The following is a 26,547-nucleotide window of genomic DNA, read 5'->3' as shown; positions in this document are numbered from 1 at the left end:
TAAAGCATACCTAAGTTAGTGACCTAGAGATCGGCAACATTAGTTAAATTAAAATCAACTTGGATCAAGGAACCAGAGGTTGATAACGGGAAATGTAAATGCATGAAATTAAAATCAACTTAGATCAAGGAACCAGAGGTTGATAACAGGAAATGTAAATGCAGGAAATTAAAATCAACTTAGATCAAGGAACCAGAGGTTGATAACAGAAAATGTAAATGCAGGAAATTAAAATCAACTTAGATCAAGGAACCAGAGGTTGATAACAGGAAATTTAAATTGCAGGAAATTAAAATCAACTTAGATCAAGGAACCAAAGGTTGATAACAGGAAATGTAAATTGCAGGAAATTAAAATCAACTTAGATCAAGGAACCAGAGGTTGATAACAGGAAATGTAAATTGCAGAAAATTAAAATCAACTTAGATCAAGGAACCAGAGGTTGATAACAGGAAATTTAAATTGCAGGAAATTAAAATCAACTTATATCAAGGAACCAGAGGTTGATAACAGGAAATGTAAATTGCAGGAAATTAAAATCAACTTAGATCAAGGAACCAGAGGTTGATAACAGGAAATGTAAATGCAGGAAATTAAAATCAACTTAGATCAAGGAGCCAGAGGTTGATAACAGGAAATGTAAATTGCAGGAAATTAAAATCAACTTAGATCAAGGAGCCAGAGGTTGATAACAGGAAATTTAAATTGCAGAAAATTAAAATCAACTTAGATCAAGGAGCCAGAGGTTGATAACAGGAAATTTAAATTGCAGAAAATTAAAATCAACTTAGATCAAGGAACCAGAGGTTGATAACAGGAAATGTAAATTGTAGGAAATTAAAATCAACTTAGATCAAGGAACCAGAGGTTGATAACAGAAAATTTAAATTGCAGGAAATTAAAATCAACTTAGATCAAGGAATCAGAGGTTAATAACAGGAAATGTAAATGCAGGAAATTAAAATCAACTTAGATCAAAGAATCAGAGGTTGATAACAGGAAATGTAAATTGCAGGAAATTAAAATCAACTTAGATCAAGGAACCAGAGGTTGATAACAGGAAATGTAAATTGCAGGAAATTAAAATCAACTTAGATCAAGGAACCAGAGGTTGATAACAGGAAATGTAAATTGCAGGAAATTAAAATCAACTTAGATCAAGGAACTAGAGGTTGATAACAGGAAATGTAAATTGCAGGAAATTAAAATCAACTTAGATCAAGGAACCAGAGGTCGATAATGGAAAACTTAAATTGCAGGAAATTAAAATCAACTCAGATCAAGGAACCAGAGGTTGATAACAGGAAATGTAAATTGCAGGAAATTAAAATCAACTTAGATCAAGGAACCAGAGGTTGATAACAGGAAATGTAAATTGCAGGAAATTAAAATCAACTTAGATCAAGGAACCAGAGGTTGATAACAGAAAATGTAAATTGCAGAAAATTAAAATCAACTTAGATCAAGGAACCAGAGGTTGATAACAGAAAATTTAAATTGCAGGAAATTAAAATCAACTTAGATCAAGGAACCAGAGGTTGATAACAGAAAATTTAAATTGCAGGAAATTAAAATCAACTTAGATCAAGGAACCAGAGGTTGATAACAGGAAATGTAAATTGCAGGAAATTAAAATCAACTTAGATCAAGGAACCAGAGGTTGATAATAGGAAATTTAAATTGCAGGAAATTAAAATCAACTTAGATCAAGGAACCAGAGGTTGATAACAGGAAATATAAATTGCAGAAAATTAAAATCAACTTAGATCAAGGAACCAGAGGTTGATAACAGGAAATTTAAATTGCAGGAAATTAAAATCAACTTAGATCAAGGAACCAGAGGTTGATAACAGGAAATGTAAATTGCAGGAAATTAAAATCAACTTAGATCAAGGAACCAGAGGTTGATAACAGGAAATGTAAATTGCACTTACAAAGCAAGCCTAATCCGGACACAAGAAGTTCTTCCCCAATGAAGTGTACTTAACAGAATCCCGAAGGCCAATGATGAATGGAGGACGAGTTGTAAGACTTGACCTATGGCCTCATTTCTTCAAATGCCCCATTTCTGTTTTTTTTTACTTTCTCCCGAAAAGCGCCCTTGCGGGTTTTCACTTCCCCTTCGTCTATATGACTAGAAGCGCCCTTCCGGGTTTTCACCTCTAGTTTTCTCCTTTTTTTTTTTTTTTGCTCGCTCTTTTCAGGACGCCCTTCCGGGTTTTCATCCTTCACTCATTTTACAGAAAGCGCCCCTTTGGGGTTTTCGCCTTCTTTCACACATTTTGCTAGGAGCGCCCTTTCGGGTTTTCACTCCTACCCCCCCTTTTTCTTCCAGGTCATTTCCTGCAAATCTCATAGTAAAGTACGTGAGGTTATCAATTGTCAAATCTTAATCTTATGGCAAAAAATTTTAACAGATTAATAGCGCATTAAATAACGAGATTGTAGAAAGATAATGTTAAAGAGTGAGTATAAAGGGAAGATAAAAGCATAGGGAACGAAGTATGACTTTATTATAGCTTTAATAAAAACAAAGATAGAGTTTCAAAGGAAAAGGGTACAAGGATAGATCTCACATATTCCTTGTGGCTGGCTTTGAAATCCCTTAACTGCCATTATTTCAAGTTCTCTGAAGCCTCATGTCGTGACGGTTTCTTCTCCATCCTCGGTTTCATGCCCCATTCTTTATTTCTCCATTTTGGTTCTTGGGACTCCCTTTCGGGTTTTCACCCCTAGCCCTTTTTTTTTTTTTTTTACGCTCGCTCTTTCAGGACGCCCTTTCGGGTTTTCATCCTTCACTCATTTTATAGAAAGCGCCCCTTCGGGGTTTTCTCCTTCTTTCACACATTTTTCTGAGAGCGCCCTTTCGGGTTTTCACTCCTACCCCTCTTTTTTTTTTTTTTTTTAGGCATAGTATCTCTTGACGGTGTCAGCATTCACAGGTCTTGGCAATTCTTCACCATCCATATGGGTCAAGATCAAGGCTCCTCCAGAAAATGCCTTTTTAACCACATAGGGTCCCTCGTAGGTTGGTGACCATTTGCCCCGGGGATCGTTTTGATTCGACAGCACTTTCTTTAGAATCAGGTCCCCGGGTTGGAATTATGCTTTTGTCAAATGCCCTAGCCATTCTCCTCTGGTATAATTGCCCATGACATGCTGCTGTTAACCTTTTCTCATCCATCAAGTTTAACTGATCCAACCTTAACTGGATCCATTCTGACTCATCAATCCCTGATTCCTTCAGAATCCTTAGGGAAGGAATTTCAACTTCAATAGGTAATACTGCTTCCATCCCGTAAACCAGTGAGTATGGAGTTGCCCCGGTTGAGGTTCTTATAGAAGTCCGGTATGCGTGAAGAGCGTAGGGAAGCATATCATGCCAATCCCTATATGTGACCGTCATTTTCCGGATTATCCTCTTGAGATTTTTGTTTGCGGCTTCCACCACTCCATTCATCTGGGGACGGTATGGGGAGGAATTGAGATGTCGGATTTTGTATTGATCACACAATCTCTGAATCTTTGGACCATTGAGATTCTTGGCGTTGTCAGTGACGATTTCATTGGGGAGACCATACAGGCAAATGATATTGTTTCTGAGGAATTTGAGAAACATGTTCTGTGTAATATGGGCGTATGACGTGGCTTCGACCCATTTAGAAAAATAGTCGATTGCTACCAGGATAAACCTGTGCCCATTGGATGCCTTAGGGTTGATGGGACCAATCACATCGATGCCCCACATTGCGAAGGGCCATGGTGAGACAAGGTTGAACAACTTGTGAGGTGGCACATTTATCGGATCTGCATAAATCTGACACTTATGGCACTTTCGGAAATACTCGATGCAATCCTTTTCCATTGTAGTCCAAAAATACCCACGTCGCATGATTTGCTTAGCCATCATGTGCCCATTGGCATGGGTTGCACAATTTCCCTCATGAGTCTCAAAAAGGATCTTCTTCCCCTCTTTTGCATTCACACATCTCAACAATTCGCCGTTGGGGCTCCTCTTGTATAGGGTTTCTCCACTGGGGAAGTATTCCAATGCTAATCTCCGAATCATCCTCCTTTCGTTTTTGCTCACCCCTGAAGGGAATCCTCTGGTTTTGCAGTAAAACAGGATGTCATGATACCAAGGTTTACCATCAGGTTCTTCTTCAATCATAAAGCAATAAGCTGGCTCATTCCTTGTCTTAATCTTTAATATCTGAGTCATATGCCCTTCTTCGATTTGAGCCATAACAGCTAGAGTAGCTAAGGCATCAGCAAATTGATTCTTGTCTCTGCTGAGATGAGTGAAAGAGATTTCTTCGAATTTCTTAATAAGCTCCAGTAAGTATTTCTGATAAGGGATCAGCTTCGGATCCTTAGTTTGCCATTCTCCCTTGACCTGATAAATAATCAGGGCTGAGTCTCCGTATACTTCCAACTTCCTGATTTTCATTTCGATGGCAGCCTGTAGACCCATCACACAAGCTTCGTATTCCGCGACGTTGTTGGTGCAGTCAAATCTCAACTTGACAGCTATCGGAAAGTGTTTTCCATCCGGGGATATCAATGCGGCTCCAACTCTATTGCCGGACAAATTGACAGCTCCGTCGAAATACATTTCCCATACATCGGCTGGCCCCTCTTCTTTGGAGTCTACTTCATTAATATGCTGATCAAGGAACTCAAAATCCAGAGCTTCATAATCTCGGATAGGATTTTCTGCTAGGAGGTCGGCGATCACGCTACCTTTCACCGCCTTTCGGGTCATATAAACTATGTCATATTGGGAGAGTATGACCTGCCACTTGGCTATCCTGCCTGGCACAAATGAGCTTTTGAATACATATTTGATAGGATCCATCCTGGAGATGAGCCATGTCTTGTGATTCAACATGTAGTGTTTGAGGCGATTTGCCGTCCAGGCTAACGCGCAGCAAGTTTTCTCTAGGAAAGAGTACCTCGACTCACAATCATTGAACTTTTTGCTCAGATAATAAATAGCTCTCTCTTTTCAGCCAGTATCATCATGTTGTCCCAAAACACATCCCATCGAGTTATGTTGGACTGCCATATACAGGATCAGAGGCCTCCCCGCCACGGGTGGAACCAATACGGGTGGGCTTGACAGATACTGCTTGATTGTCTCAAAAGCCTCTTGACAAACTGAATCCTATTGAGTGGTGTTGTTCTTTCGGAGCAGTCTAAAAATAGGCTTGGCCTTAGCAGTGAGATTGGAAATAAACCTTGATATGTAGTTCAATTTTCCCAGGAAACTGCGCACTTCCCTTTCTGTTCTTGGGGATGGCATTTCTTGAATAGCTCGAACCTTGTCTGGATCTACCTCTATTCCCTTCTCGCTCACTATGAATCCCAACAATTTCCCTGACCTAGCTCCGAATATGCATTTGGCAGGGTTCAGTTTCAACTGATATTTCCTGAGTCTCTCAAATACTTTCCTCATCACCTGCACGTGGCTCTCTTCTCTCCTAGATTTGATGATCATATCATCCACGTACACCTCTACTTCTTTATGCATCATATCGTGGAATAATGTGACCATAGCGCGTTGATAGGTAGCACCGGCATTCTTCAACCCGAAAGGCATGACCCGATAGCAAAATACTCCCCATTGAGTGATAAAAGCAGTTTTCTCTTTGTCTTCCTCATCCATTGGGATTTGATTGTACCCAGATGCCCCATCAATGCATGAACACCTGCCCAATCCCGCAGCATTGTCTACTAACACATCAATGTGGGGGAGAGGGAAATCATCCTTCAAGCTTGCTCTATTAAGATCCCTGTAATCAATGCACACCCTAACTCTCCCGTCCTTCTTCATTACCGGGACAACGTTAGCTATCCATTGGGGATATTTGACTACTTCGTGAACCCAAAGATCATCATCGTTTCTTGACTTCATCCCGAACTTTGAGCAGTGTGTCAGGATTCATTCTTCTTAGTTTCTGCTTCACAGGGATTGTCCCCGGAATAAGGGGAATTTTGTGCATCACTATCTGGGGGTCTAAACCAACTATATCATCATAGCTCCAGGAAAATACGTCTAGGAATTCTCTAAGCAAACTGATCATGTCTCCCGATTCTTCACTCTCCACTATCTTAAGCTCCCTTTTTACTTCTTCAGTGCCTAAGTTTATGGTGCGTGTTTTGTCTCCACAAGGCACTAGGGAAGGTTCATCCTTTTCACCTCTTTCTTCTGTAAGATCTTCCTCAGATTCACTTGAAGTAATGGCAATCATGGGGATTTCAAAATTAACCAGAGGAATTTCTGAGTCTATTGAATTATTAGGTGTTAATTGATGAATGGTCCTGAATGAATGAAAATAGAACATATTATAAGAATGGAATTCAAAAGGAAAGAAAGAGAGAATTGGATTTAAAATGCACTATTAATTCATTAATATTTATGCCATAAGAAAAAGGTCCATTTACAGAGTTACACTTGCCACCATGGACAAAATGATCAAGTGTAGATAACCAAAGGTACTTTACTCGAGATTGAGTACAGGGATGTCCTCTGCTGTCCAGTTGTCTAGCTCTTGCCCCTCAGCTATTGGCGAGACCAGAGCCTCATACAAGGAATCCAGGTGGATGACATCAATGGATGGCTCATCAGGTGATTCTTCCACATCTGCCGGATTTTCAATGACCGGTTTAGTGAAGATCTCTGTGATTCTCGGGACTACCTTCCTTTTTCCCATTTTCTGGTCAAATCTTTGATCTCGAAGCATTTTCCTCATCCAGAATCGCCCATCCATAAGGGCATCTTCCTCATATCCCAAACCACAACGGCCTACCTTCTGGATAGCCGGTATGGGTTCCACGATTCCCTGTAATGTGGCGCCTAGGCCTTTGCCTTCTTCGTACCCACTCCTCGACATTATCTTGGCTACCATAGCCATAGCCCCTTCATTTCTGGTTTCTTGTAACTCAAGGGCCTGGAAGGAGCTTTCCAACGACTCCTCAGCCGCTTCCACATAAGGGAGTGATTGTGGCTTGGTGACCAAAATGGCTTCTTCTCCTCTTACAGTGATGATTTTGCCGTCCATAATGTATTTTATCTTCTGGTGCAGAGTTGAGGGAACGGCGTTCGCAGAATGGATCCACGGCCTCCCCAGCAACATAGTGTAGGCCGGTTCAATATTCATCACCTGGAATGTGACGTTGAAGGTACATGCGCCAATTTGGAGTGGTAAATCAATATCTCCCAACACTTCTCTTCTGGTACCGTCAAAGGCTCTTACCACCATAGCACTTTGACGTATATCTGATTGGTCAACTGGCAATCTAGCCAAGGTAGCACTGGGCAGTACATTGAGAGCTGATCCGTTATCAATAAGTACCTTGGCTACTATACAACCCTTACATTTCACTGTTACATGCAGAGCTTTAGTGTGCCTTAAACCCGCTGGGTCTATCTCATCTTCCGAGAAAGTAACAAAACTGGATGCCTAGATTTGTCCCACTATCTTCTTAAACTGCCCCGGAGTGATATCGGGGTTTACAAAGGCCTCATCCAGGATTCTCTGCAAGGCTTGTCGGTGCACTTCTGAGCTCAGGATCAGCGATAACAGTGAAATTCGGGCAGGTGTCTTTCTCAACTGCTCCACCACATCGCATTCACTCTGTTTCATTATTTGGAGCAGTAGTTCTTCCTCTTCTTTATGTCCGGCAGGTTCTACTTCCTCCGTTTTATCAACCTCCTCTTCTGTATTCTTCAGTGACTCTCCCATTTTTACTTTCCCTTTTCTCTTTTCTTTCTCTTTGTTCCCGTAACACCTCCCACTTCGAGTTATGAACTCGACCTCTTTCTCAAGCGAGGAGGATTTTGTGGCGGACAGTGAAGATTAACACAGGGAGTAATCGGTGGTAGGTCCGGCATAAGTCATTTTAAAATGCTCATGAGGAGTAAAACATGGTTTTGGTGGTGCCGGAGGCAAGGCAAGATTAGGAGCTGATGTACTGCTTGACGCTCCTTGAGTGAAAACTTGGAAATTATAGTTCCAAGGCACAGCGTGAGTATTGGTGACGGGGAGCTGAGGCGGAGTTCGGATAACAGTTACTGGCGGTGAGGCTACTGGGGGTGAGAAGGTGATTCTGGGTTTAGGGGTAGAAGCATTCTGGCTGTATCTAGTTGTGTTTACTCCCCCTTCCGTCTTCGACCTCGTCTGGCATCTCAGAACTTTGAGGGATAGCAAGTTCTGAACCTCTTGCTTGAATCCCTCACAGCCCCGCAGCTCATGATCAGCTGCCCCTCCATGGTAAGGACATCCCGTATCCTTTACTGACCCTGATACCTGAGGGCAAAGGTAGCCTTCCTTCATTGCTACAGGCAAAAATTTCCTCAACGTGAGGAATCAGCTCGTCTACCTCCGGTGTCGACCTTTCTCCGTCAGGCTCTATCATATTTACACCATTGCCCACATTATAGTTGGTCAATGGGTTTGATGTAACATTGGGGAGGGAACAATTTCCCTCAATTTTCAGCCACCCGTTTCGGATTAGAGCGTGTACTCTCCCCCTGAGTGCTCCGCAGTTGTCAGTTGAATGCCCTTGTGTCCCTCCATAATACTCACAACGGGCAGTGGCATCATACCACCTGGGATATGGAGGCTGAATTGGGTCTAGGGGAACTGGTACAATCTGGTTTATACCGACAAGGTATAGTATATTTCACTGAGCGGGAGGGGAAGAGGTGGATCAGGGTTTCTTGGGTTGTTTTGTGGTGGTCTCAGTTGAGTAAGAGGAGGAGGTGGTCTAGGTTGGTAATTTGTATGTAGGGGATACTGTGGGCGCGGGTGTGGATAATTCAGGAAAGGAGGCGGAATGTTTGCGATGGTTTGGCCATGAGGGGAAGGATATGGCCGGTAGTTATTTTGGGGAAGTGGGGAGTAATTATTCTGTCGGGTGATGGAATGCACATCACCCTCCTTTTTCTTGCCAAAATTGGCAGTCTTCTTTGCAGGGTTCTCAGCCAACTCCTGCAGTCGTCCCATTCTTAAGTTGGCCTCTATTCTTTCACCGGCCTGGATGATGTCGGAGAAGCTGTTGGAAGTGTTTCCAATCATCAAGTTGAAGTAAGGAGCTTTCAAAGTCTCGATGAACAGAGAGCATAGCTCATTGTCGGTCACTGGGGGGTGTACTTCTGCTGCCTTTTCTCTCCATCTCTGAGCATACTCCTTGAAGCTTTCCCTGTCTTTCTGCACCAGGTTCTGGAGGTCCCTCCTTGTAGGGGCCACATCGCAATTAAATTTGTACTGTCTTAAGAAGGCATCAGCTAAATCCTTCCAGGAGAGCAGTTTGCTCCTATCCAACTGAATGCACCACCTCAGGGCTGCCCCGGAGAGGCTCTCATGAAAGAAGTGGACTAGCAGTCTGTCATCATCTGTCAGAGCGGACATCTTGGCGATATAGGTGGCCAAGTGAATGCGAGGGTCTGAATTCCCAGTGTACTTGTCGAAATCAGGGACTTTGAACTTGGGCGGCACCACCACATCAGGAACCAATCTCTTTTCTAGAGCAAATAGTTTCTCATTTTCTCTCGTCTTATTTTCTCTTCCCACTGCATGAAATGCTCCCCCAGTTGGGAGATGAGGGGTGGAGTGAACTGGAGGGATTAGAATTGAAGGGTATGGGTCGGTGTTTGAAACGGTTGGGTAATGAGAGTAAGGTAGGTCATTATTCATGGTAGCCGGATTGACAGTGATTGTCGGGTCCGGAATAGGCGACTGAAAGGTAAAAGAAGTTGAAGCTTGGTGAGGATCCATTGTTGTAGGAGGTGGAGGAGGTAGTGGTAAGTTAGGTTCTGAAGTAGGTTTATTCTGGGACATTTCCCTCATTAGTCTCATAAGTTCTGAGACTTGATCCTTCAATTCGGAAACCTGCCCTTGTAGGTTCTGTACTTGTTCCTGATCTTCCATTATCTTCTTTGTTCGAGATCTTGTTAAGTACACTCACTTGGGTTGAACCGTGTGCTTGGTCAGACTTGCCTTGTTTGAAGCAATGTTGATTTTCTGTAAGGAGTCAAAAAAGGTTTTTAATGAATTTCAAATTTTGTAAAAAAAACTAAAAGTCCTGGTCCGGACGAAGGATACAGTGGCATTTGTGAGCCAGAATGAAATCTGCGAAAGGATGATTGCATCAACTTTATCATGGCATCAACTTTTGGTTTGGTGATGCCTGCGGAAAAACTCGTTAGCAGGATAAATTCTGGTAATCTTGTATTATATTGTTGGCAGAGTGGTACCTACAGATTTATCAAAGTAGGAAAATGTGTAGATTTTCTTAACAATATGATTCAAGATTACCCTTAAAAATAAGAACAAAATAAAATAAACAGAATAAGGTAAGAGTAAGTATGCCCCTTTTATCCTAGGATAGGGAGACTCCTGATACCGGATGAGTGCTACCTAATTGGATAGTTATATCTTATAAGGTAGCTTACTACGGCTTCCAGCTATCGTGATAGTTTAGCTCAGGATCTAGTTTTCTAAGAGCCACAGGTTCCCAAATTACCCCTCAGAAGCAGAGAGCCTCATTCTATCCCCATGATATTGTCGGGAAAATTCCACGGATATCACAGTGAATAGAACGAGTTTCAATTTGAGCAGAAGCCTTCACGGATACTAATGGGGTAGAACCCACGGGTACCGCTACATGACCCCCTCCTACTTTCCTAAAAGGGTAAGAAAGCCCGGGTATAGGGCTGAAGTGTGTGAGGACATCGTGTGAGTGTTCAGTGTGTGAAGGGACATCTTTACCTCTTCCCAATTCAGGGGGATTTTATTTTTCCCATTTTTCTTTTTTTTCTTTTTTTTTCAAACGAAGAGCACTGTAAGGAGTAAAACAAGCAAAACAAGCGGAACAGTTAGTAGGAATAAACAAAAATTAACACATAAAATATTACCGGGTGAGCCCACCTAACTATAATTTGATTGAAAAATTAAATCTACTTTTGGACCTCTAGACCGGGGTTGAATTGAAACACACTCCCCAGTGGAGTCGCCAAGCTGTCGCAAGGTGTTTTACGGTCGCCTGAACGAACCCTCACCGAAGTGGAAAAGAATGAGGAGTCGCCACTTTAGTTTTGAGGGAAACTAAAGAAAACCATTTGTGAAGATAAATTGAAATAAAACCACTTCAAAACAGAGATTCTAAGTTCGGGGTCCGTAAACGGGCGGGGAAGGTGTTAGGCACCCCACCTCGTCCCTTAATTAGGGTAAGTAGATTTAACTTCGCACTCTTTATAAATTAGTTAGGAGGACTTGAATGGAAATGTTAATCCTTTTGACAAAAGGAATATTTGATTTTTCACTAATTCGGATTACCCAGATACATAAGTAAATGAGACAACCTTAGTGAGTTACTGTTGTATGTTAGTTTTGTTTGAAGGGCTATTTTATTAGAATCCAATTTTTGAAATTGGATGAGAACTCTCCTTCGATCTCTTTTAAATATTTATTTAAATTTTAGATTGAGAACCGGATAAGAACTCTCCTCCGATCTCTTTTAATATTCATTTAAATTTTAGGTTGAGAACCGGATAAGAACTCTCCTCCGATCTCTTTTAATATTTACTAAAATTTTTGGATTGAGAATCGGATAAGAACTCTCCTCCGATCTCTTTTAATATTTATTAAAATTTTTAAGCTTGAGAACCGGATAAGAACCCTCCTCCGATCTCTTTTAATATTTATTAAAATTTTTAAGCTTGAGAACCGGATAAGAACTCTCCTCCGATCTCTTTTAAAATATTTGTTAAAATTTTAGATTGAGAATAGGATAAGAACTCTCCTCCGATCTCTTTTAATATTTATTAAAATTTTTAAGCTTGAGAACCGGATAAGAACTCTCCTCCGATCTCCTTTAAAATATTTGTTAAAATTTTAGATTGAGAATCGGATAAGAACCCTCCTCCGACCTCTTTTAATTAAATGGTAGTCGGATAAGGATTTTTTCGATCTCTCTAAATTTTACCTATGGAGAGGGCCTAAGGCTAAGGGTTCTGACGTTCAAAGGTGTCAGGGGGTCTGCGCAAGACTTCTTTAACTTATTGGTACCTTAGGACTGGGCAGGGGATGCCAAACCGAATCCTCCGACCTTCCTATATGGTCGCCCCACCAACATTTTTTGGTAGCCGATCTATTCCATTTAGTTATCCAGGGTTTGGTTTTACTCTGTCTTATGACGTCTTGCCCTATGACCTACTGAGTCATTCTAGTGACTCAGCTTTACCATTTTCCAGGCTTATTATTCAGACCTTTCATTATTTCAAAAGGACTCTTAAGTTGCCGTTACCCACATCTCATCCAACCACTTATGTATCGCTTGGAACTAGATGACTTACGCTCAGAAATAATAAAGATTAACAAAGGTATCGACACGGAAATAAACTAGAGCATGACCTTTCTCTGTATCTTTCTAGCATGATATGAACTTAAAGAAAATAACATACGTAAAGAAAGAAGAATGGAAATGCGTAAAACAAGAACTAAACTTAATAAAATGGCAACATGAATACTGACCTATAAGGAGTCGATTCTAGTGAACTAACCGAGAATCACAAAACGCAATAAGATTGCAAGTTGATAGCCGGGAGACTAAGGTTCGCCTTGGAACAAAGAGTGCTTCACTAAATGCAATCGAGTCAGAATTATACCCGAGTTTAAATGAGATTGAGCATGGGCGATGGAAGTGAAAATAAAGATAACAAGAAACTGAAAATGTGAACGCTACGGGATAATGAACGAGCTGAAAATGGAGAGTTTCAGTGTTCAAAATCTTTTAAGAAAACACTTCAGAAAACTGGTTCCAAAAGTTCTTCTTATGAAAGCAGAGTAACGATCTGAATTAAATTTCAGAGTTCTTCCGCTATAGTAACTTCCTCCTTTTTTTCGGTCCTTTAAACAGTTTTTCATGCAGGTATTTATAGGGACTGGGTGTTCCCCTTGAAGGGTCAGGATCTATCTTGAGGGAGATGGAGGGTCAAGATTTCAAAGGACATAATCCTAAGCTCAAGAATTAAAGAGAATCAGAATAGACGGCCGAGATCCACTTCAGAATATTTATCTTTTTCCTCCTCTAATCTGACGGTCCCAAATTCTCTTGTCCGGGGCGATCCAAGGGCTAGGAGTGAAAGGCGCTGGTTTTGTCGTCTTCTTCTTTGATCCAAGGGCCCTGGGCTCGTCCTTACAAGTTGGATCAACGGTGGAGATTGGGAGGTACAGCGCTGTCCTGACGAACTCTGGCGCATATCAGTAATGCGGGCGATTCGGGGGCGTGCGGTTGAGATTTCTCCTGCAACACTTTAACTACCTCGGCTCTGATTATGACGATAATTGACAGGAGCTGTCTTATTCTCTTTGTCTTCCGACCTCCCCTCTTTTCTGGTCTTTTCAACGTGATCCTTTTTCGATCTCTCATACCGGGTTCCTCTCTTCCGATCTATCCTGACACGCTCTCTTCCGATCTTTCCTGACACGCTCTCTTCCGATCTTTCATGCCGGTCTCCCTTTTACCGATCTTTAAAGATTGCTCTTATGATGTAATCAGACCTTTAATGTAGTCCGATCTCTAGAGATCGCCCAAATGATATGATTAGACTTTTAATGTAATCCAATCTCCCGAGATCGTCCAAACGATGTAATCTGGCTTTTGGAAATAAAATTTTATTTTGACAGTTATCATTTTATTATTGTTGCTTCCGATCTCTGAAGTGTTTGTCCGATCTGGTTCCCAACTGAACAGTCTTTATCCGATCCATACTTCCAAACATCGTTTTTAATTAGCCGATCCCTAACTATCCGGTCCCTCTTTATGGAATTTTGGAATATTCGTGAGATGTGTCAGAACAGCTGGCGAGTCCCGCTAACCGATGCAGTGCCTGGAACATCGTGAGCATTAAATGCTCGGACGAGTATAAATAGGGGTGGGGTTAGCCAATTGCTCCCGTATGTCATTTTCAGTCTCTCGCTCACAACTTCAAAATTCTCTCGTTTTCTCAAATTCTTCCGACACCGATCAAGCTCCGGTAGTTTTGATCTTTACTTTAGTTTAAATTTTCTGTTTTCTTTGAAAATGAGCGGTGCCGAAGGTCAGAGAGTAGTAAGCCCCCCTTCCATTCAGTTCTCGTGGTCGTCCGATGATGTAGAGGTGGTCGGACCAAGTGCGCAGCCTGAACTTCCTAGGATCTCCGCTCCAGCTCAGGGACAACCAGCACCATCAAGGCATGTGCCTTCTTCAGGGAGGGAAAATGTTCCCATGGACGAGCTACCGTCAATCTTGCAAGAAACCGACCTTCAGTCGTTCAGCCAGGAGTACAACATCCGACCTGATTCCTACGAATTGATTAAGTGTCACGGCGATCTTCGTGTCGATCACTTCTTCGAGGAGAACGATATGATTATGGTCTACGAAGAACAATTAAAGGCCGGTCTGCGGTTCCCTTTGGACGACTTCTTCAAAGAAGTTTTGAAATATCACCAAGTGTGCATCGCCCAAGTTCACCTGAACTCATGGCGGATCCTTGTGGCCTTCCGTGGCCTGTGCCGAGCTAAGGGAATTAGTCCTACTGTCAAGGTGTTCGCCGACCTTCATAGGTTAACTCGTCGAAAGGACGACGAGTATTGGTTTTTCCAGGCGAAACCCCACTGCGGGCTTTTTACCGATCTGCCGTCCTCCCTTAAGAATTGGAAGAACCGCTTTTTTATCCTGAGAAGCAAAATCCCAAACGGTTTTGAGGGTTTCCCACGCAGTTGGCTGCACCAGGGTCCATTAATTCCGAGGCACCTTGCCCTGAATAGGGAAGAGGGCGCAATGGTGATGGATTTGAAAGAGCAGGCGAGCAGAGAGAAGTTCTCTTGCCTGGATGCGGTGACTGCCAAGCTGCACCATTGGACTATGGAATTGATCACCAGCAAAGGTCGCGGGCTTCAGCTCCCTGACCTCGGCATCGATATTTTCTACATCTCAGATCTCAGGACCTTAGCGATCTCACTGACCTCTTCTTTGTGCAGGTATGGCAAGTGGCGAAGCTTCTAAGGAAAGCTGGAAGTGGAAGAAAGAGATCTCTTGGAAGGTACGGGAAAGCGCTCCGAGTTGCTTCAAACACCTGGTCATGAGCCCGGGGAAAAACAGGGAGGCTCATCTCAACCTTCGGGACCGGTGATCGTAGAAGTGGTCCGATCCCCTCCTCGTCTGGAAGAGCCGCCTCCACCTCCTCCAATTGCTCCGAGCGCAGAAGAGGGTCCTTCTCAACCTAACGTGAGAACCCTCTTCCGCGGTGCCCAAGTCTTAGTCCACTCACTGGAGAAGAATTGTACGGTTCGAGAGAACCCTGGTTTCGCCAAGGTCTTGGCGTCCTCTATCTGTCTTTGAGAAGATCGGGATAGGCTGTCTTCGGATAACCTTAATGATATCTTGACTCGATCCATGAGCCTGAACGTGGAGTGCCTGGTGAACCAGCACATCATACGGGAGAAGGCGCATCGCCTGGGTAAAGAGGTCGAGAGGATGGGTCATGAAGCAGCTTCCCTCCGATCTCAACTTTCATCCGCTCAGGGCTACATATCTCAAATTAAGGGGCGAATAAAGTTCCATGAGGACAAGCTAGCCGAGCAAGCTCATGTCCTAGCTGAGCGAGATCATGCTTTTGAAGAAGTGCAAGCGCTCCAAGCCGATGAAGCTGCTCAACTTGCTCACTTTGCTGAGGAGCTCAAAGCGAAAGAAGAACAGATGGTGACCGGAGTGGCCGGCGCTTATGTGAATGCTCACAGAGATCTCCTGGCCGAGCTCAAAAAGCGTTATCCTGAGGAAGACTTCTCTTGGATGGCCAACCTGGCTCCCGAGGATGAAGGTGAGGATAGCGAGGAGGAGGCTGAGGGTGAGAGAGGAGATGGACAAAATGTAGATCAGGCTGGGGGTGATCCTCCAGCTGAATAACTTGTACAAATTTTTGAAATGAAATGAAATGGAATACCTCTTTTATTCGATGGATGGTTGTGATCGGAAAATTTCTAAATTATTTAAACACTTGATTGTCTGAGTATGTTGAAATAACTGAAAGTGATTATTAACCTAAGTGTGAGAGATCGGAAAACACAATGAGCATGAGATCGGTAGGGAACCAACGCTAAACGAGACTTGATTAAAATTAGAAATTTGGCTTGAACATTTAGATCGGGATCATTATTAAACCGGAACGGAACCTTTGATTATTCTTAAACTTTTGAAAGGGAGATCGGCAACAAAAATGGTAACAAAGATTTAGTGTCAGTTCAATTTCGTTTGTCAATAGAGATCAGGAATATACTTGACTGGTCAGGAGATTCGACAATGGGTTTGAGAGATCGGTGAGTGATTTAATAGACCAGTAAGGCTTTGACTGATGTGAGAACTTAGTATTGATTCAATTCCTTGTCAGGAGAGATCGGAAATGTGGTTATCTAGCAAAGAGAGATCGGAAATGTGGTTAGCTGTCAAAGGGAGATTTAGTACTGGGGATCGGTTTCAAAGTTTATTAATTCTGGGGATCGACCAAAATATGGTGTCGACAATTTGGTTAGGTTAATGGCATAATTTGGGTTGGTGTTCTTCATGAAAGTTTTAGATCTATATCTTATCTAATGACTGGTAAAATTTCAGGTCATTTTGACCTTCCTAGCTCGAGTTATGACCAAATGAACAATTACTGTTCATTTGGTCAGTTTATGAAGTGGCAGCCTGCTCTCATTTCACTTTGGTCAATTGGTTCACTAAGTTTTGGTCAGTTTTTGGCCATGGTTCCTTAATGAAAATTGTGCTATTTTATGTCTATTTTCATCTCCAATTGGTGGCATATCAATTGGACTTGTAAAATTTCCGTTTTGGTCCTTCAAAGTTGGCTTGGTCATGCTGCCAGCAGCATGACCATTTGCCCTACGAATTTAACTTTCATTCTCACAATTTCCACACATCTCTTTTAGTCATTATTGACCATTTTTCATCTCACAATAGACCAAAGTCATCATTTATGCATTTCTCCAAAAATTTGCCTCAAAACCCTAGGTCTCCAAACCCTAATTACACTAAAATGTTGCATTTATTCCCATTTATGCATTTCCAACTTACTACCATTCTCATGCAAGCTTACTAACACATTTAATTCATTTAAAATACATCCACTCTCATACATCCATGGCTGGCTGAAAATTCCCTCTCTTCCTAATCATGCAATATTTTTCAATTTCTTCTTATAATCTCATTCATTTCTACCCTAAATCCATCATATATACTAAAAGAAAAGTTGGATTAGCTTACCTTAAGTGAGCAGAATTTGTCTATCCAATTCTTCAAACTTTGCTTGATTTATTTACTCCTAACCTTCTTATCAAAGTTCAAACACAAGTTTTAGTTATGGGATGTAAAGGTTTCATGGCAAGATTTAGGGTTTAAAGGAAGCTTTAGGTGGCTTCAATGGAGGTTTTCATGAAGTAAATGGAAGGGATGGGAGAGAGAGTGGACGGCTTGAAGTTAAAGAAGAAGACAAATTTTTTTTGTTTTCTCCTTTTGCTTTTTAATTGTTAGTAATTATCCCTTTTTGAAGACCAAAAAAATCCTAATTACTAAATAAATTAATTAATTTCTTTATGACATCTTACATGATGTCATCACCTTTGACTTTTCCATCTTCTTCTTCTCTTATTTATTTATTTATTTATTTATTTTTCTATTAGTTATTTAATTTAATTCTCAATTCTGAAATTTTCTTTTCTCCGATTTTATTTAACAGTTAGGTCAGGAGTCAGTTCTCGGGGTCAATTGACCAAATTGCCCCTCGTCGGTTCATCACGGTTTGCAAATAATTCCATATTTCTTTCGGTTCCCTGACCTAATTATTTGACTGACTTAATAGTTCTTTTTCATGATTTTCTCTTTTTCACTGTGTCCATAAGGGTCCTAAGGACCGCAGCGTCACTTTTTACGATTCGAAATTTGAGTTTAAAATGACTTCGCAGTCGTTCCCGAGAAGGTCACCCATCGTTGTGACTCTCGGCTCGTTTAACTTCTTTTGTTCTGTTTTTCTTATTTATACTTAACTAATTGAACATTACTAATTATTTGTGTTTGTGGCTTATCTAGTTGTCTTAAGTGTGGTTCTAATCCCCTTAATTATTCGGACCGACACTGGTCACCGGAACAGTGAAATCTACCAGGCTATGCAAACGGGGTGTTACAACAGTGGGTGACTATGTATTTTTAAAGGTTTCCCCTATGAAGGGAGTTATAAGATTTGGGAAGAAGGGCAAGCTGACACCCCGATGTATAAGGCCTTTTGAGATCACAGACAGGGTGGAAGTAGTTACCTACCAGTTGGAGTTACCACTAAACCTTTCTCATATCCCACCAGTATTCCACATTTCTATACTTAGGAAGTATGTTCCCGATCCTTCTCATATGCTGCAACTAGACACAGTTGAGTTAAATGAGAATTTGACCTTTGAGGAGCAACCAGTAGCTATAGTAGACTATCAGATGAGACAGCTTCAATCAAGGCAAATCCCTATTGTTAAAGTCCTGTGAAGGAGTCAATCTGTGGAGGAATGCACTTGGGAGTCAGAGCGGGATATGCAAAGCAAGTATCCATATTTATTTGATATGTCACTCTGTGTTACTATTCTGCCTTGTGTAAAATTCGATGACGAATTTTTTGTAAGGAGGGAAGAATATAATACCCCAAATTTTTAAATAATTATTTTAGGTGTAATATATAGGTGTAAACTTATTAATATATATGAGTTTTGGAGGGCCCAAGAGGGGCCATATGATATTAATAGGATTTGGATTGAGGTGTATGATTTAGAAGTGTTATTTGAGTCCTTTTGCAGGTTGGGTAGGTCATAGGTACAGGGAAAATTCTGCCGAATTTTCGACAAAACCTAGGCTGTCTTTGACTCTTTTAAAGTTTTATTTTTAAGTAAATATTGATCAGTTTATAATGTAATTGTTTAGGTGAGCTGGGCCAGCCTTCCTTCTACTCTTAGCTATCGCAGTGACTTGTAAAGTACTGTGAGTCAATATTGAATTTATTTAAAATTTCAATATTATTGTTATTCTATGTCACAGCATGCCCATGTATCACTTATAGATATATGTATTAGCTACTATAGGCACGCTTTATATTGCATCTTTACTTGATGGTTTGATGTGAGTGTCGTCTAGGGTAATTTGGAGCTGCGTGTGTGTGTTGGTATGCGTATGGTGTATTAGTGGTGGATATGGATAGGACGGGCAAATCGGCTTGAGCTAGTCTCGCTTGGGGCTTAGTCCTTTTGTGATAAGTCAGGGTGAGTACGGCTTTGAGTTGATCTTATTGACCCCCGCACTTGGATTGTAAGAGAGAAACCGCTAGCTCGAGTTGATCTCATTGTGGCACCTTGGATTAAGAGAGTCAGATAGGAGATCAACTCCCATATTATATTTATATTGGCATGACACACGGGTGTATGTGTGCTCCAAATTATTATTTATCTGAGTATTATTGCAATTATTTGAAATTAATGATCTATGTTGTATTTCATCCTTAGGGATGTATTAGTACTATATAGTTATAGAAATTGTATATAAAATCAATAACTTACTCTATGAGTTAAACGCTCACTCTTGTTCACTCTATTTTTCTAGGTTACAGGAGAACTTTTCTTTGTTATTAAGTTGCTTTCTTCCTCGTAAGTCTATTAGTTGTTATTTCCGTATTCCGTGTTGTTTATTTTGAAATCTAGATCTCCACATGTATTAGAAATATTTTATTTGGAATGGGACTATAAAAGAATATTTATTTTGAAATTGTAAACTTATTAATCTATGTATGTGTGAATGTATTCACCTTGAATGAGAGAGCTAAGCTCCCATTTGATTTATATTGCTAAGTTGGGAATGGTGAGGGTGAGCTGAGCTCCCTGAATATATGTATTATGTGATTATAGGTCGGGCGAACTACAAACTTCCCGTTAGATAGTCCAGGTTATGGTCGAACTCTGTTCGGTTGTTTTTTTGAAATGGGCTTGTATATGGGCTTCAAGGGTGGGCTAATGAATAGTTAGACTTACTACGAATTTTAGGGGCCTTATATTGATCCAAGTCTTAATGTCGATTCTGCCCGTGGGATCGGGTTGTGACATGTTGAGTTAGTTTATACTGTAAACTGATTTATGTTTAGTGTTGAGTTGATCAATTTGAAATCAAATCAACCCGTAAAAGAGCCATTCAAATATGATAATAAAGAGTAAGATACCCAAAAAAATCACAATATTTTAATTTGAACTTAATTAATAATTTTCATATATAAATTTATCCTATACTCAATTAAAATTTATTCTAAATTACTTGAACTCATCTAAAATCCTACTATTATTATTTGAATACTATCTAAACTCGCTTAATTTTATATATTTTTATTAATAATTTATATTTTAAAATTATTAATCCTCTATTTAAAATTTAATATTTAAAAATTATAAATATTATTATAAAAAATATATATTTTATATTTAATGAATAAATTATATAAACGAATTCAAATAACAAATATCAAATATATAAAACATAATTTAATTTACATGTATGTGAATATTACTTTTTAAATTTAAAGTCATAAAAAATGTAATTTTATATTACTCAAATTCATTTCAATTATTAAATGAAGCATATAAAAAAAAATTTGTCAAATCAATTAGTTAAAAAATACTCCATCCATTGCTGTCGCTATCAAAATCCAATTCATTAATCATAAAAAGCAAAGTAATCAATAAGAAAAAATCAATGTACAGATAATTAAAATGTTATAGGGTAGATCATCAGTCTATAAACCCTTAGGGAAAAAACGGCACAAAAAGGGAAAAAAAGAAATGAGTAATTTATCTCATGAATTTCTAGGATAACTAAAAATCTCAATTAAGAAATCAACATATTAACAAGGAATATCAGCGAACCATTTAAGTATTTTGAAGGGAAGCTTTATAATATCTATTGCCAAATTGGCCAGACCAGCACAACATACACAACATGGGCACAAGCAACTCAGTATAGTCCTGCCATTTAATAAAAACACAATTTACAAAAAAAAAAAAAAGGGCAAATCAATCATCCCAAAATCAGGAAAAAAAAAACCCTCTTTTAACATAAATATTTATGGAGATAAAAGGGTAAATTACATGAAAATTTTATAATCTTATGATCTGGGTTTTACTTCTAAAAGATCAAAAATAGTGAAAAAAAAACAAAGGAGTTGGAAGAATATATAAACAGAAACATACCCAATGATCCAGGCGACAGCACCAATAAGAGACAAAAGCAGAGCAACCAAAGCAAATGGCAAGCCCAGCAAGAACCCATAAGGCCTGCAATCTCCTATTTCTTGCAAACTTTTTCTAATCTTTCTTCTCTGTTGCAAAGATATGATTCTTGGAAGAAGAGGCAAGAATGAGAGAAATTTATATAGAGTTGGTACGTAGTTTGCCACGCCACTATGCAGATTCTATTAATTTATAGGGACTGGAAAGACCTGCACCCGTCGATTTAAGATAAAGTCAGTTTTGATATTATTTAAATTAAAATTTATAAATTAAATTATAAAATTATATATATTTTTATTTAGAAATATTTTTAAATTATGACTAATATTTAAATATATGAATTCATTTAGTTTGGATGGTTTACTGGCCGGTATGCTACAAAAATCTTTTAACGTATTGGCAAAAGTAGCCTAAGAAATTGGAATTTTCTTAGGGTCATTTGGTGTGAAAGTTGGTGGGTATTTTGGGCATCAAAGGAATTTCGGAAAGTTGAGTGTCTGTTTCAATGGGGTAAGGAGTGGCAGAGGGTGAAGTGCTTTGGTGTTACATGTTTTTCACATTTGAAGAGAGGGGAACATTTGGATAATTCTTGGAAATCCTTGAAACGGAATTGACTTATCAAATAAAGAAAGAAAAGGAATTGTTGAAAGCTTTGGAGATAGCATGGAATTGTATATTTTTAAGCATTTAATTTAATTAAATTTTATTAAAATAAATTTAAATAATATATAATTAAATTTAAAATGTGTTTAAATTAAAAAAATGATATTCATATTAAACTATAATATGTTAGGTATCTCTTATTAAATCCGTCATTAAATATAATATATATATATATATATATATTTTAAATAAATATTATTTAAATATTTTACAAAATTATTAAATTTTTAAAATATAAATTTTAATAAAAAATATATTTTTATGAGGATTATTTATATTTATATTTATATTTTATATATGAATGTATAAAGGAGGTGAAAATATTAGCTTTACCTAAATTATCTTTCATGCTTAAAATTAATTAAAATTATATTTTTATTATTTAAATTAATTTTAAAGTTTGTATAAATTTAAAATTTTTTAAGTTTAAAGTTTATATGAGTTTAAATTTCTTAGTCATTTATATTTAAGTTTCAATTAAATATAAAATTTTATAAGAAGTAATTAATTAAAATAAGAAATTAATAAATAAAAAATAAAAAAATATTATTAATCTATCTATAATTTACAATCTATCTTCATATTTATCTATATATAATCTATAATTTATCTATACTATATATAAATGTGAGAAGAGAGAGGAGAATATTAGTTTTACCAAAAATACCCATAGTGATTTACTAATATTACAATAAAAAGACAAAATTTGATTGGCTATTAAAAATTAATTTATTTTAATTTTATTTTTTAATTGATTATAGAGTTTATATAAATTTAAAATTTTTAATTATATTTGTAATTAAATTCTATTTAATTAAGTTTTTTATTATAATTCAAAATAAAATTTTATAAAAAATAAAATTGAAAATTATTTTTATAAAATTTGTTCCTTTCTTTTTCTTCAAAACAATTTAGTTTATTTTGTAAAAATTAAAAAAATCAATTTTTTAAAAAACATTTGATTATTTTTATAAAATTTAACTAAAAAAATTAAAAATTGACTTTTTCAAACTTTTCTGTTTCCAGAAATATTGATGAATATCAAATTGAAAACTAAAATAATAATTTTATTTTTTATGACTTTTTTATGGCCAATTTTTAAATAATTATCAAAATTTATTACTTTATTTTAGTATATGAAAATATAATAATAAGAGGATATATATTAATAATATCCTTGTTTGCTTAAATATAATAAACAATGAATTGCTTAAATAAGTGAAGAACTAAAAAGACAATGAGAAAAAAAAAGGAGAAAAAATTACACTTAAAAAATATGTCAATAGAAACATGTTCAAGCTGATTGTTGACAAATTATAAGTATATCTATATTCATATATAGTCCAAACAATGATGTACCTCAAAAACAAAATATTAACATTTGTTTTTATCTGTTAGATAAGGAGATCTTGCATGGTGGAAAGATTAGTGATCTCTGCTGCTATGACTATTTAGGTATATATTTCTTATTATTTTTTATTTTTTTTAATTCTCTTAGATTTTATGAATCAGGTTATTCTTACATGCGCTAACTGCAAAAAAAATAAAATCTATTTGAAGTTATCATATTTGATTTTCTATATCATCACACTTATAATGTACTACATTTATTGATGATATATATATATATATATATGTTATTTTTGTGACTTGAATTTTAGATATATTTTTTCATGGATCCAAATTGTGACTCAACCCTAAAGTTTCGTACTGCCACTCGATTGGGATAAAAAGTGAGATCTGTGGTGGTAGCGGAGGACATGGACCAATATAAATATTGTAATATTTTACCTTTTATGGTAGAGTTGTGAGATATTTGAGAAACATACTGGGGTTAGGGTTTGAGAGTTCTGATTAATTGTATTTTACTCTTTTTATTATAGTGAAACTTTTTTTCTCTTGTCTTGCCCGTAGACGTAAATCTTATAATTGAACCACGTTAAATCTTATGCTATTCTTCTTTTCTTTTCAATATTGTATGATTGTGCAATTTGTATGTGTATCTTAGATTTGCGTGCTTGTTATAACAAAAAAAAAAAAAAAAAATATATATATATATATATATATATATATAATTAATAGTATATAAATGGCTATATTTTGTAGTCTACACTAATTTGTAAGAGGTATGTTAATTTTTTTTATATAATATATATACTTAAGAAAATAAAGAAATAAAATTTTAAAATATTTTAAGATTTATTAGTTAATTAATATAAATTTTTTTTTTAAAATTGCATATAAAAAAAATTAAATAACAAAAATAAACAACGAGCATAACGTGCAATCCGCATACCACTTTTTAGCACAAATGATTTACATTTTTTAAGCAAGCAATTGGCTTTTTAAGTGCATCAATTTAAACTTTCAAGCATAAGTGATTTCATTTTCAAGCAAACAATTCACTTTGCAAGTTCAAACCATTTACATTTCCTCGCATAAGCAATTTACACTTTCGCTATATTAATAAGCTGTAAAATCTTAACATAACGCTTACGGTGAAATTAATAAACTTTAAAAAAAATTATGTTTTCTATTTTCCTTTACACAATTACAATAATTAAAAATTTCAGACGCATTGCATAATGTAGATTTGAGATTCTAACATTTTTAACACATTTATTTACATGTGAAAGAAAGATTGAACAATTTTGACATTCATCTTTAAACATCATTACAAGGCTTAGCCTAATAGAAAGCTACACCACTTCAAACCATATTAAAAAATTCAAAGCCTAACCTCATGGAGCTTTAAAAGAATAACGAGTATAGGACCCAAACCTAAAACTCCATCAGCCATGGCATTGAGACTACATTAGCACCACAGGCTAAGCAACCCTACTGTAGGGGAAACTACAAAAGCTACAAAGAAGAAAAGCACAATCTCCTCAACATAGGAGAGGCTTAACTAAACAGCTTGAAACTGCAACTGCCCTCCACAGCCAAAGATCTACTTGACACAGCCTTCATCCTTAAAAGGCACAGGGTGAGAAATGTAGCTAATGGTTGTCACATAGAAGCTAGAAGCCTTGGCCGGACAAGTCGAGAAAGGCATGGCATGATTATGGGATTCTCAATCTCATATAGTTCCTACAGAACAAGTGCTCAACAGAGGACAACACCATCACTTCCAACAACGCCAACCAGCATTCCTTGTTAAAAAAAAAGGTGAAGATTCTAATAGATTTACACGCAAAATATTTTTTTTTATCATATATATGTTTTAATTAATATCACCACGCTATCTTCCATTTATATACAGTGTCATTAATTTTTATTGGATTTGTAATGGTTATTTGAATTTGTTATTGAGGTTTTCATTGCTTGAATTTAATAAGATATTATTGTATTACATTGTTTAGAGAGCTTATATAAGCTCAATTGTGAAGAAGAATGGTTCTAAATTTGGTTTTCAGTTCACTTTTATGTGGATCAATGGGTTGAAATCTCCAACGGCATTAGTAAGTGTTTGCCTAGTTTTACAACCTCGCAAGTGCACGGATCGCTAACAAGTAATAAAGTGATAAGTAGAGTATCATTCCCATGAGGACCTTTATTTAGCAAGTATCAATCTATACTGTAATTTTGATTGTCTAGGCTATCGAATTTTTAGGGAATGAAGTTCGTTAACTTTAAACACTAGAATAGTAAACTTAAAATGAAGTAATCTATTTTTTTGAAACAATCCTGGAGTTAGGATTTCACACTTGAATCTTATTAGGGATGTTATCTCGTTTATTTACTGAATTGAGGTTCATTTTCTTTGATGGAAATTAGCCCTAAGTTATCCTAAATCCTCTCTCAAGGCATCTAGGGTGTATTTTAATTAATTCAAACCCTACTTTCGTGGTGATCAAATTAATTAAAATTCTTTAAGACCTTTGACCAATTTTTAGGTTCCACAAAGGTATCAGCCTATGTTTAGGTCAGAATTCCTAGGTTCGAGATCTTGATTTTCTAATGTTAATCTTCACCTTTCAGTCCTTCAATCAACATCTACAATCATGTTTGAGTGGGTACCATCACATAGCATACATTAGGATCACAAGAAATTAAATCAAGAAATAAATTTCAAATCCTGTAAATAAAACTTAATGTTCATCCATAATAATAATTACAAGCATTACTCTCCTAAATCTAGAATAAGGAAACTACTCACTCATGGTGAGTTCAACAAACATCATGATAAAAAATAAAGATAGTAAAAAGAAAACCATGTAAAGAAATAAAGCAATAGAAATCTGTCTGGGGAGATGAAACGAAGAAACCGAAGATAGTTTGCAGCTTTGATCTTGTGGAACTTCAGCTGGAGAACTTCTGTTGGTACTGATGCAGAGCGCGACAGCAGCAGCCTTCAGCAACACTCCCGATGATAGTCGTCTTTTCTTTTTTTTTTTTTTTTCTTCCCCCCTTCTTTTGACATTTTCTTTTCTATTTATATTGGTTGCTCTAGGGTTAGGTTGCTCTAAGTCCAAAGGGCCTTAGGAGTCTCGTTTTTATCCGAAAATAGGAGGGAAATTCAAGTTATAAAACTGGCTGT

General features: G+C 37.6%; 1 protein-coding gene across 1 annotated transcript; it reads right to left on the bottom strand.

Moving 5' to 3' along the window:
* Window positions 1-20,959: 20,959 nt before the first annotated feature.
* LOC110633948 (signaling peptide TAXIMIN 2-like) lies at window positions 20,960-24,807 on the bottom strand. Its single transcript, XM_058149422.1, has 3 exons — window positions 24,748-24,807; window positions 21,306-21,433; window positions 20,960-21,080 (listed from the first exon to the last, which is right to left on the bottom strand). The coding sequence occupies exons 1-3, from the start codon at window positions 24,805-24,807 to the stop codon at window positions 20,960-20,962; spliced, it is 309 nt and encodes a 102-aa protein (XP_058005405.1).
* Between the last annotated feature and the right edge of the window lie 1,740 nt (window positions 24,808-26,547).

The sequence above is a fragment of the Hevea brasiliensis genome, chromosome 7, assembly GCF_030052815.1.
Source record: "Hevea brasiliensis isolate MT/VB/25A 57/8 chromosome 7, ASM3005281v1, whole genome shotgun sequence".
Lineage (NCBI taxonomy): Eukaryota > Viridiplantae > Streptophyta > Magnoliopsida > Malpighiales > Euphorbiaceae > Hevea > Hevea brasiliensis.
This window is presented reverse-complemented; position numbering and strand designations above follow the sequence as displayed.

Excerpts from the sequence above, each read along its gene's own strand:
- LOC110633948 (XM_058149422.1), bottom strand. The coding sequence starts at position 24,807 with ATGGCTGATGGAGTTTTAGGTTTGGGTCCTATACTCGTTATTCTTTTA. Across the intron at positions 21,434-24,747 it reads TTCTTTTAAAGCTCCATGAG|AGAAGAAAGATTAGAAAAAG; the intron begins GTTAGGCTTTGA and ends TCTTTGCAACAG. Across the intron at positions 21,081-21,305 it reads GCTGTCGCCTGGATCATTGG|GACTATACTGAGTTGCTTGT; the intron begins GTATGTTTCTGT and ends ATTAAATGGCAG.